At 48.3% G+C, this 13051-nt stretch overlaps 1 protein-coding gene across 3 annotated transcripts in view; it reads right to left on the bottom strand.

The window, feature by feature from the left end:
- LOC132913017 (nephrin-like) overlaps positions 1 to 13051 on the bottom strand; it is a 254709-nt gene that overhangs the window by 27237 nt on the left and 214421 nt on the right. For all 3 annotated transcript variants that reach the window (XM_060970897.1, XM_060970899.1, XM_060970898.1), the window contains 2 exons: positions 10468 to 10612; positions 7671 to 7801 (listed from right to left, as the gene is read on the bottom strand). In XM_060970897.1, the coding sequence (XP_060826880.1) occupies positions 7671 to 7801; positions 10468 to 10612 (276 nt within the window). The remainder of the gene's footprint in view (positions 1 to 7670; positions 7802 to 10467; positions 10613 to 13051) is intronic.

The raw sequence follows: 13051 nt of genomic DNA, 5'->3' as shown, positions 1-13051 counted from the left end.
GTTAATTTATAAAGTCCCGTTACAAATTCTTTCGTTTATCGTGCACACGATATACGGAGGAACTCGGCTAAAGTCAACGATCGTAGACTCGCCGTTTTCCGAATCGATACATCGATAACCGTCTCTTCGAGTCGCATATTACCTACGTTTCGCTTTGAAAAAGTAGCTGCAAACTTTGACGTTTCTATTCGAGCGCCTGGCTGCCGTTCGCTTCCTACCATTTTCTCTCCAGCTGGGACTCCCCTGGACCTTTCCACGTTTCCTCCTGTGTTTTCCCTCGTCGTTTCATCACGCTAGAAACGAACCAACGATACAGTTCGAGAGCTTTCGTTTGTCTTTTATCGTTTGCGAGCCAATTCCAACGAAGGCTAGTAACCTGGCTACCCAGCCACCTGCCACCCCTGCACCTTCTTCCACCATTTGTCGTGCGTACTATCCTCCTCCGTGTGTGCAAACAGTCCCGTTTCTTTGCGTTTCGTTGCAACTATGGAAGATCGGAAGCGAGTCGCGCTCTCAACTCCTAGAGAGATCGGCAAATTGAAAAGCGGCCAATCTCCGGACTGACTGTCCCACAGGTCGAAGATTGGCCAACCGACGAGCAAAATTCGGATAACGACGCGTCGATCGGATGCTGCGTCGCCTACCACTTCTTCCATGGTTTAGACAGCTTGCATAATGAGTTCGTAACCGCGCACGCGTTAATTAGAACCCCTTAAGGATCGCGTTCTAGATTCTGGTTTGCCGTTATTAATTCCATTTTCCTGTTACGGTTTCGCCGAAAACGAGCTGGTCCTTTGATCCTCCTCTCGATGGAACCACCTGCGAGAAACATTTTCCTTCTCCTAATCAGATTTCGCAGGGGTAAACGAGGATCGCCCAACTTAGTCGTTAAATCCATTCTCTGGATATGGATACTCCATCGGCGACTAACTTGTTTAACCCTTTTCTGTCAGCCGCCCATCTCTACACCGAGACATCAAAGAGCTCGTTACGCGTGAACACGATCCGCGTGAAATTTACATTTCCATGTAGATCGCTTTCGCGACTGATTTTACGAGGCTTTAAGCGCCGACGTGTCGTAAATCGCGAAGAGTTGCGAGGGCGCGTAATTCGTTGCAGCGGTTCTCACGACGCTTTGGCAAATTAAGGTTACCGAAACGTTTCTTCACCGACCTGGTGATGAATATGGGTTACGAGTAGAAAACTTGGGTCGAGAATGGTATCGATATTCGAACGGTATCCGAAGCGGCAGGAGGTCAGGTCTGAGGATACTAAAACTTTTCGTTTGAACCTGACAAGAGCGAGGCGGGCAAGTGTGCGCGGTTTTATGCAACGGGTCTAGCCGCAGGAAGAGACAGTTGGAACGGAGCCCAAAAGCCCGGAGCTTCATTTTGAGAATATTCGGAATCCGGTATAAGGGTGGAATTACTCGTAGCACGTGGTACATACAACCATCCGGGTACAATGGGCCAACGGCATTGTCTCGTACGTCGCCGTTACATAAAGTAGGTGTTAACCGTCCTTTCGTACACGCTCTCGTGATATTCCGTACACGCATCCTTCCAAGGTTAGCCGGTGCAGCCGCCTTGGAAAATGGAAAATGGACGAATCTCCCGCTTTATCGAAGATCGTCCGATAACGGCTTGCATACAGCGCTACTGTAACTCTGTTCGCTTTAACGAGTCCGGTAAGTTATACGTAAACGTAAATTGTCGACCGTTTGTCGCGTTTCCAGGCAAATCCCCCGGGTACGAGTTCGCGCCACGTTCCTCTTCTTTTCCTTTCTAATCTCCGGCAACTCCGACTTTCTTAACTTCCATGCTGCAGTTTTTCCTGTACCGATGTTAAGTTGCCCCTACCACGGCGAAACGAGCAAGATGTTATCGACGACACCCGATTACGAGGAATCTTTTGGAAGTGGATCGGCCGAGGACAACACAGAACCCTCGAATATCTGGCTCGTTCGATCTCGTCGTAGAAGCTCGGTTCACCTCACCTATCCCGTAAGATTCATCGAATTTCTTCTTGCATTTCGATTCTAAAAAGGTTCACCGGTTTCGTAGGATACGTTCGTCTCTCTAGTCCGATCTAAAGCTCGGTTGCCGGAATTCTCCGGTGAGAAAATTCGACTCGGTCGCGATTCGGGGCTTCTTCTACGTCGTCGTAGCCTTGCCCTGCTAGACTGGGAAGAAAAAAAGGCGATTCAGAAGGGTAGGAAAGAAAAGAGGCTAGAGGCGGGCGTTCATTCCGGTCAGACGGCGCACTGATTCCTTGAAAAATTGCCAACAACTCGTGGCTGTGCTTCCTTTCCACCTTCCTTCCTTCCTCCCTTTTTCCGTCTCGCCCTTTCACCCTTTCGCCCTTGCATTCGTTATTTTCGTTCCGTCTTTTTCTTCGTTTCCCCGCCGTGTCTAAAGGCTAAGCGAAATTCATTTTGCCTTCCTCTTTCTACCATCTAGAAACCAGAAACTTGGTCATCGATCGTTCGCCAGTGTTTTCGAACGATTCTTACGATATCTATCTTTCCTTCCCGATCTTATCCCTGGAATTACGTCGTAGCGAGAAAAGAAGAGCAGGCGAATTATTTCAGTTTCGCCAGAGATGCGGACGCTTAGAGAATTACAAGGACGTCGCTATCGCAGCCTCGTTGCGAAAGATCGTCGTTTCTATCGAATATGCGTGTACCAGAACTCGCGAGTTCAGGTTTCCTCGGTCGATGGAAATTCCGTTCGATTTGAAAATTCGGTTATCACCCGGTGGCGAAAACGTGGAAAAAAGGAACTAGGCAAAGGAGAAAGCGCAGCCAGCAGCGAACGCGATTACGCGTTTAAACTTTTTCCGCGGCGTTAAAGGAAGCCATTATCGTGGACGTGGATCGCTCCCGGAAAGCGAGCAACGGAGAAAAGCAGAGAGAAAGAGAGAGAGATCTGTTCTCTTCGAACAGTTGTATTTTCACGAATCGCTCTGTACACGTACTAATGTGTCGACGAACGAGCCAGCGAGCGTACTCGAGACGTAGCATGGAGAAGAAGCCGAGAGCATTGAACGACGGTTTAAAGAGACGAGGTAGCTAGTATGCCGGTCGAATAGGTTGCACGGTAGCGGCATTTCCGGTGCGCTCGTGCACACACGCGCGTCTCGTCTTTTCTTCTCTCGCCAGTTTTGCCTCTAATTTTTTCTTTTTCCTCGTGCGCGTTCCATACAGACAGGACTCGTCGCAGACGTGCCGCGTCGTCGATAAAATCGAATTTATCTTTGTCCGAGTTTCGCGTCCGCTTGCCGGAAAAAATATTCTAATCGACAGACACGATTACATCGAACGTTACGTAAGTACCTTCGTCTTTCGTTGTGTTTCTCGTTCCATTAAATTTTACACGCTCGTTCGAAGCTCGTCTTAACGCGTTCACGACGAACGCTCGTAAATTTTGTCGGTTTTCGACGCGAGCCGTTACGTTCGACCCTGCCTGCCTGTTTCCTCCGTGCTCTGTTGGCAAAGGAGCTTCCTCGGAAGAAAAAATGCTCTCTGCTGGCCCCGTCCAGGGCGGCAGCACCCTTCCGCAAGATTTGTGGCCAGGATTTCGTAGCTCGTAGCGCGAGGATTGCCTGAAAATTTTTCATCGTGATTATATCGGCGGCATTGTCGCGATACTTCCGTTAGAGAAATTGTTACGCCAGCGACGCGCGATTTCCTCCCTTTTTAGCTTCGTTTTGTTTTAAAGCGATTTATCAATGACAGAGAAGATCGCGTGCAAGCCAGACTAGCATGGGCTTCGTTAGCTTCAAAGTTGCTCGGTATTCCATGTCAATTTTCTTGCTTTGCTTCTGTTCGAAGAGAGGAGAGAGAGGAGAGAGAGAGAGAGAGAGAGATAGAAAGAGTTGAGTTCGTTTCATCGTTTTTTCCAACGTGATCGAATGGAATTCACGGCTTTGAGTCGCGTTCAATTTCTTCCACGAGATTTTTTCGTCTTCTCGCGCGCTGGAAGCTTGCACGTCGATGATCGATGAACGCGAGCGATTCGCGAAGAAATCGATACGCGATGTCGAGATACCCGACTTTGACGCAACCAAGGGGTTGATGGCTGGCACATTTGCGACCGGCAAGGATGATGCATTGCGGTCCGGAATGCGGAAGGACGCGAGGAAAAAAGGTGAAGCGAAGATGCTTCCGCGGCTGCTTTCAGCCTGCTACGTTCTCTCTCGTTCCTTTCGTCCCTCTTTTTCTTTCCTCTTTTCGTAGCAGGGAATATCTTCTCGTACCTTCGACGTCCGGCGTGCCTCGTATAAATGCTGTAAACCCTTCCGTGTAGCGGAAAACTTCCCTCGTTATCTTTGATTACGTTTTCGATTCTTCTTCGTATCGTGCCGTTGGCCGCAGCACCGCGTCGCGCAACTTCTCAGCTCCCCTTGCTCGAATTCCCCGAGTTGCTCGGAAATTTTGTAATTTACTCGATCGTTCGATGTCTCTTTGAGTTTCCTTTTTCCAACCGGGTTCCAGTATTAAGCGCGACGAAAGTATTTTAAGAGGTTCGTGCGCGCTGCTTGCGCCATATTTCTCAACGAACAGAAAGTAACGAACGACCGACTTGTTGCGCGGGGAGAGACGAAGAGAAGATAGAAAAGATTCGTGACAGAATTTGGTTGACCGTATGACTGATATCCGATTCGATTTCACCGGGACCCGCATCTCCGAAGAAAAAGCAACGGGAGATCGAGATTCGGGGGAAGAAAAGGCTCTTCTCGCTTCGGTCGAAGGCAACGAATCCGAGCGGAATTCCGGCACGGCTGTTCGATCGCGACGCCGCGCCACGTCGGTGAAATTGATTGATGTACGGCCTGTCGAATCCGGCGGCAGCCTATTTCCGGCTCGCAACCCCTTGCCCGATTCCTTCCAGCCAGTTCTCCGCATTAAGTCCTGGACTTGTCGGATTGAATCTCACGCCAGTGGAAAATGCACTCGACCGATTCATTGCGAGAAAGCCCATTACCCTCGCGTCGTTCCTACGACTGATCGGTGTACAGCAGAAATAACGTCCATTTGAAAATCAACGGCGCAACCGTGTGGAATTCAAAGTCTCGTTCGCTTTACGAATACCGTGCTTTTCATAATATTCTAAGCTTACAGGCGTTTCTGAGCGATTACGACGGGGCCGTAATCTCGTTCGATAGGAAAATTCGATCCCAAGACTCGCATCTTCGCTGGAATCCGCGCGAGATTTCCTTTTGTATCGATTTCTTGTTTCTGCCGAGAAATTGGCTATTTCCGAAAGAGAAGTGCGGAAAAGTAGCGTGTCCGACATATCGATGACGGTGTCAAGATTAAGAAGAGCCTGCTTCTCCGGCAAAAAGTATTTGATCTCTTGCCTCGTATTTAGGTGGACGAGGAGGACATTAATAGAGTTCTTCCGGTTGTCTAGTCGGTCAATCCACTTTGCCATCAGAAAGATGAAGAGTCGGGAAAAATCTTCCAACGTCTTTTCCCGAGCGGCCGATTGGCTCGTCGATACTTGGCGTAGCTACAGAACGTCTCTATTGTCCTGGTGAATGGTACAGCCAGCCTAATCACTGTACCCCATTATAGCGGCTATCTCTGCCTTCCTCGTTTTTCCTTCTTTCCCCTCCCCGCACTTTCCGCCGTCTCTTCTCTCCCTTCTTTACCTTTTAACCAATATTCTACTGCTGTCCCTATCGATGCTGCGTCGTCCTTCCGTTCGCTGCTCTTCTTTCGTCTTTACGATCGCCATTCAAAAGGTTACTGCCGCTGCCAATGGCTCCAAGCGTTTTTTTAAGACCGACAGTTCGGAATCCTGGCTCGATTGCTACCTTGGGATTGATTGGCAGATTGAACGTGTCGATGGCCTCTTGTAATTCCTAGGCAAACCCTTTTAATCGAGCGAAAAGGGCCGTCTTCGGCACGTGGAGCTAGTTAGCTGCACGATCTATCAGAAAGCGATTCGTGATATCGATCGCGTTCAACTTACTCCATTTGCGCGTTTATATAGTTCAGTTATCGAAGCTGCGAACAATAACGAGCAACCGCGACAGCTGGAAACCGGACGATACGAGTCGACCGAGGGAAACGAGGCGGATGCGAAAGAGAAGCGACGGAAGGATGCGAAAAGAAGCAGCGCGTAGATGGGTGGTGTCGGGAAAGCCGAGGTTACGATAGTCGCTTTGCTCGCCTAGAATGAAGTCAAATCATATTTTTAAGATGCAATTTCGACGGAAATCTCTTATGCCGTAGCAGCTGCTACCAGGCTACCGTTAACCTGTCTCCTCGCCGGCGTCCTTCCCGAACTACGACACGTATCCAGCGAAACGTCTCTCCCGAGTAAACACAAAGAACGAGGCGAGCGAGAACGACAAGAGGCTGGATTAACGTAAACGAGGAAAAAAGAGAAGAAGAGTAGCAGCGAGGACACGGTAGAGGAAAAAGAAAGTGCTCGTATCTTTGGTCATTTTCCCCTTGTAAGAGACGTCGGACTTTCTGGCTTCCCTTGCCCCGACGCGATACGCTTTAATCGGACGACCATACTTTCCTTCGTGAATTCCGATTCGCGCCGTACGAACGAGTTGGAAAACTGAGACAACCTCGTACGCCTTCTGGATTAAACTTTCTCCCCTACGAAATCGAAGCCGAATCCCTTCGACAAACTTTCTCCGGTTTCTCAATGCTGGCGCTGAGGTGGACGCGTGCAAAATCGTCGCTACCGATAAAGCGAAGGAACAACGAAAAACTTTGTAACGTTGGCGAATTACTCTTCGAACGCTATCTTCTTCGCGGTAAAAATTACTCTTCAGAGAGAAGCTTATGAAACGACGTGTAAAGAAGAAGAGTAGGGGAAATTCTATTCTCCGCGAAGCTCGTTCCCCTTGGAATTAACGCGGCAACTGTTTAAACGTTAGAATAACGTAGCAACTTGCCATTCACGGTAACAAACGTAATTTTGCCTGTAAAAGGAGGGCAAGAAGGAGTACGTTGAAAGTCTCTTATCGCTTTTCGCCATAAATCCGCGAGATGATCGGCTTTCAGCGTAGCGTGTTTCGCGGTGCGGTGAGGTGCGGTGCGACGCTTTAATTCTCCGCGTTCTAACGGCGTTGTACTAGATCGAGCCTGTCGAACGATCTCATATATTATGCAAATAAAGGATTCAAAGTTTTAGCCAGTAAAATATACGAGCCATTATATGGGATAAGACTTGGTTGGCTACGGTAACGTGCCCTCCACGGTGATTTTCTTTACGTTCGCGGACGTTGTCGCGTAAATTACCTGTAACGTAGCTCGCTTGTAAATTTAGGGACGCACGCTGCTGCCTTTTTGTCCACCAGAGATTTTTCTCCGCGAATCTGGCATATTATGTTTCCGCCATTGTGGCACGCTAAGTGTACGGGAATTTTTGTACCGCTGCGTTGCGAGCTTCTACTTTACGAGATACACCCAGGCTTTTAATAGCGCCATAATAGTGTACCCGCGGAGCACGAAATACCGTATTCCAAAGGCTGAAATAACTTTGTTAAAAGAAAAAAAAAGCGTCCGATCCGTGCAGCGCACGCTATCAACGAATTATTACGTCGTGTATCCGCACAAGTACACCAGGAGCTATAATCGTAGGAAACGCAACGAGACAGCGACGTTGATTACGCGGAATATTAATCGATGAAATCATACGTACGTCGTGTATCCATGTCAATTTCGACCAGGGAGGATTAGCTCTGATGTGACACTCGAAGTAGACGTCGTCGCCTTCCTTGATGTCCTCCGGGCTTAGCGTGGATCCAAGGTTCAGCGACACGATCGGCGGATCTGGAAACAGATTTTAATCGAAGCGATCATCATCACCAACGAAAGAATAGAATAGCGTCTAGATTGAATTATCGAAAGTAGAAACACGATCCTATCGCCGAAGGTGTACGTGCGAGGATCAAGTAAATAATCGCGAACGATTTTCTTCGATAATAGATAACAGAGATACGCGTTATCCCCTTGTCAAGCTTTTACTATTTTTTCTCATAAAGAAAGAATACGCTGAAGGGTTTGGATACGTTTTATCGTCACGGTAGGCTGCACCCTCGTAGAATTTCATTAACCTGATACCAGGTCGAGGCACGCTCTCTCGGTTCGTCCTCATTATGCGGCAACTTACCCACAGTTTCGATACGAAATGTGTATTTCCGGTTTCGAAGGTCCCTTCGAAAGTTCCCTTTTTTTTCCTAACCGTGAAGCTTCTTTGCCTGTGATATACGACCGTCTCGATGTCAAGGGATTATCTTAATCCAAAATACTTGCCACGTACGGTCGTTCCACGGTGGCCACAGGGTTGCCGGTGAATTACAAAGAAGACAAATCTCTGCGGGTTTTGGCGCATGCTTATTCGCGTAATTTCTTCGTATTCTTCTAGCAGACGACATCGGCCACGGTCTCGCTAGCTCGATTGTCTTCCAGTCTTGCTTCACGGTCTCGCTTGGCAGCTGATTCCTTCCTGGTTGATGTAACGTCCTCGAAAAATTCCAGTATTTTCTTTGCCTCTTGTATCTCTCGTCTTCATTAGTTTAATCATACCGGTTCCTCTTAGCTCGCTTTCTCGTCGGGGAGTTTATTCTTCGGGCGTTCTCGCAGGATTTTATCGCGCGCCACGATAAATTTCCTCCTTTCCGGTGGCTCTTCTTTTCCCCCCCGTGCACCGGCGTGTACTGCTCTTTCGAGATAGTATTAATTAGCTCGATCGCGTCTACCCGCTGCTTCTTCTCCCTTCAGCCCCAAGTTCAACGCCGCCACTTTTTAATTCTCGAACCTTCGTCGTTGCATCGTGCCGTTTCGCTCCTGTCCCTTGTTTTCCGCTCTTCTTCCGCCGAGGCGAGATACTCATCCAGGATTGCAATAAATTCCACCCACTATCCTCCCCTTTCATTTTCTTCCCCGTTCCTCGCGAATCGAGAGCTCGTGTGTATGGGCGGAAACGAAGGTGGAGCACGAAAAACCCGGGGCCGGGGCCGGCTCCCAAGGTAATGCGTAATTTCAACGATGCTGCTCGACGGTCAACGTAATTGGATACACGACGTGACGTTATTTCTCCTGTTCTCGCGCTTTTTCCTCAGACGCTATCGGGCATGTTTCTTTCCTGCCGTCGATACACCTGCCGTATCTACGCGCGTACTTTACTTACGGGACAATGTTTGACAAAAACGGTCTGAAAACTCTGAAACGAACCGGCGGAAAATCGTACCAATGACGAGGAATCAGTTCCCTTTACTTTCTACTTATAAAGTTGCCAAATAATTAATTGCAAAAAGTTACGCCACTTTCGACGAGCTGCGCTTCCGTTCCGATCGGAAGAATCTTGGAAATCTTAAGCAGATCTTAATCAGATCTTGACAAGTGTAAAACTATAAAGTTTCAGGACGCTGGGATTTCCACCAGAAACTACATTTACGTTCGATTTATCCGCTGGAAGCGTAACAAGTTAGTAGCCGAAGTTTCGATTCGTTTCAGATCCATCGTTGTTCCATAGAAACACACTGTGACGAGTTTCGTGGCTGCGATGTAAGACGAGGTAATTACAGCCTTTCGTAGCCTATGTATATAGTAGGCAGATGCGTAACGAATAACAATAATCTCGTAAGAAGGAACGCATGATCGTGTGGTGTTATCCACGATCGTCTCTTCACGATCTGGTTTTTACGCGACGGACGAATTTATTTTTTGGTGAAGTCGACAAATACGCTGCGCGAGAAGGAAGTCTGTTCGCGTCATGACTTTTTAACCGATTCCACGAACGAGGAAACGAGGATGGTAAAAAGGAAAGTCCATAGGGGCGCGAAATGGAACGAGTCGAGATGACGGAATACCTACCTCCCCTTGTCCTCAAAAGGGAGAAGAGAGAAGAAAAGAAACGTGGAAGCTCGTGGATCAATCGGAACGACCGAATTCATCGACGGCATCTTTTTTCTCTTTACGAGCTGTCCGTCCCTATATGTCACATATATCTTTTTTTTTTTGTTTTACGATCAACTAGATCGGAAAACGGTTCCGCGGAAGAACGCCAACGATCGGTTTCGTTGAATTTCGGCTGTAATTCGTTCGAAATCCAGCGGAGGCCGTTTTATTGCAGCTGTAAAAACAAAGGTTGGGAGAAAAAAGGAAATGGAGGGAAAAAGGAAGAGAGGGGCGACTGGAGGGAGGTGTGCGTTCAACGTAAAAACGCTCGTAAATCGGCCGATTTCACGATGCTCCTCGATAGAAGATAAGAGCAAGGGATACGCCAACCCCATGGCAATACTCTATTTTTTTATGACGTTCGCGCGACGCGTATGCATACATTAAGGAGCGTCGGTCGAACGCGGAGCAAGTTTAGCACGACGAATCATCGAATATGCATTTAACGTCACGTCCGCTCGTAAAACGTCGTACCAAGAAACGAATCGGGATCTCTGTGAAAAGAGCAATAGAATATATATTTATCGTATACTTACACACGACGTCGATCTTCCAGGATTTCTCCACGAACAGTCCCGTAACGTTTGGATTTTCGGCCCTACAGGTGATCGATTTCCCGTGATCTTCCACCCCTGGCTCAAACTCCACCATGCTCACCGTCCGATTCTCCGATCTCTCCTCCTGCGTGACACATCGTTCGAAGTTACGCAAAGTTTGTATTTTTTGAGCAGTTAAATGATCGAGCTCGATGGCTCGTTTCTTCTCCAGAGTTATTCGAGTTTCAAATGATGGGAAGCTACATAAAGGTACGCTAGCCGTGTCAACGGCTACGAGAAGAACAAGATGCCCGAGCTCTTCCAGCAAATCGTTCCGGACCGTTGAAGAAGATAAACGTCTGTTACGCACCTCTGACGAATCGTCGTCACGCTGTAGAGTTTTGTGTATCCTGGGCAAGATATCTTGTTCTTCTGTTGTTTAAAGTTTTCGTTTGAAAATGTTGTCACGTAAGAATCTTCGTCCGTTTTACCGAACGGGCTTTCGATACTGTATTTTTGCAACCTTTTCCATCGTTCTTCATTTCGCAACGAAGAGGACGCTTGCTCTTTTGCATCGCCACTTTGTCACCGTACGGAAGAACGAAATTTTGGAAGATAATAATTTTGACCAGGTATCGCGAATATCGTTCTCAGTGGTTCGATTCAATTCCACGACGCAAGATGGCGAGAAACGAGAACGAAGGTAAAAGATAAAAAGCGAAGAGAAAAAATGGGAAACTAGTTCGACGGGCGACTCGGCATGGTTAATTTTGGTTATATTAAGGTCGAGAGGCAGACCGTAAGCAACGCTGGCAACATCTGCTGGAAATTCATTCCTGTTAGCCCGGACTCGAAAGGACCCGGGTCCTGCTGCTAACGCCGTGGAATCCTTTCTAAAGAGTACCACCGGATTCTACCGAGCGTGAATTTTACCGGCAGCTTCTGACGCGAGATTCTTCGCTCGCGTTTTTCTATTTATTTTCCACCGGTGTCGAGAGAAAAAGCCAGCCGCTACTTCGACCGGGAATTTTGTTTCAAAGCGTGTCAACTGATACTACGCCCGACGCGGAAGCGCGTTAAGGGGTCGGAACCAAAACTTTCCTCCGGTTGGACACGTTCTCTTCCCTATTCTTCCTCAGTTTTTCTCACTTCGAACTTCTGCTCCTCAGTCGCAAAAAAGATGTTCTTTCCTCTGCGCGTAATATAGGAATTGTCGTTACCCAACCGCCGGAATTATACTTTTCCCTTCGCTCGTCTAATTTTCTTCGCGCGAACGTTCTCACGGTAACCGAGAAAAAGAAGGTATAAGAGAAGGTGATGGCGAGCACAAGAGGGCACCGGAACGCGCAAAGGCGTCGCGGAATTTCATTTAGAAATATTTATACGCTCTTAAGTGCACCGATGCGTTCGCGTTTCGAACGAGTAGGAAATAAAGATGATATATCGCGCGATTACACGTCGACCCTATCGCAGTTTTCTCGGTACTTTCGGTTCGCTAACGAAACGCTTTCTGGTCGTGAAACCACGTAATACGGAACGCGTGGCGAACGGGTAAAGACAGCCTGAATGACTATGGGATAATCAGGATGGTAATGCAATAGAAGCGGTCTACGTGTTCTGCTGCTTATAGAATCTGCTTACGTTAATATCTCTCCTTGGTTCTTTCTTCAACCCTTACGCTATCCCCGGGTATCCTTCGTACCCCTTTTCTTTCTCACCGTTCTCTCGGGACCGCAGCGCTCGTCCTCGTCGTTCCCTCTACCTTCTCTTCTCTAAAGCCACGTTATGAGGCTATATTTTATTATCCGACGCTTGTGCCACTGGGAATTTTAAAGAGACGCGTCGCCGCGTAAACGAGCAACGACGTGGCCTTATCGTCCAGCCTGTTCGTTTTAACGGCGCGGCGTACTACGTTTCTCGTTTGTAACCCTCGATCTCTGTCATTCCCCGGTGATTTTAAGCAAGTGCTACACGGAATATACCGAAAGTCACGAACCGTTGGTTCGTGCGATCGCAGGTCTGGCGATTGGATAGAGGTTGGTTCGCGGTTGTTCCTGCTACTCGTAGGGAGACATCCATCTCGGAAGGGGAAGTCAACTAGCGGTGGATGTCGCGAAGGCGGTGCAAGATTCATTAAAATTCCTCGCGTTCCGTGACTGTTCGATGTCCGGCAACGCGGTGTCTCATCGGCGAATCTTCACACGTATCCGGTTCACGGCTCGTCAAAGAATTTTAATTTCATCGCATAAAAGTTGAATTGCAGCTCCAGATGGTCGCAGAATCGTCACGGACGCGGGTGTTTTGCTCGAATTAGAATTCAGCCGAGTTTCCATCGGTGACTGTCGTTTACTCTGTTAATCAGTCCGTACGCCAGAGTCTTGGTCCGTGCGTCGAGAGTACAAGGGCTTGGAGAGAGAGAGAGAGAAGGAAGGAGAGCACAGGTGCGACAACGAGCGAGGATATTGCGACTGCTGGTGCACGGATACGCCGTGCCGAGGCGTCGTTAAGCGTTGCGGGCAGGGCTTGTTAATGAACAACGCGAAATTAATTAGGGTCGCGCGTCAACGTGCCGAAGACAACGGCG

Source organism: Bombus pascuorum, chromosome 12 (assembly GCF_905332965.1).
Source record: "Bombus pascuorum chromosome 12, iyBomPasc1.1, whole genome shotgun sequence".
Lineage (NCBI taxonomy): Eukaryota > Metazoa > Arthropoda > Insecta > Hymenoptera > Apidae > Bombus > Bombus pascuorum.
Note: the sequence above shows the minus strand (reverse complement) of the source record. Positions and strands in the feature narration are given on the sequence as shown.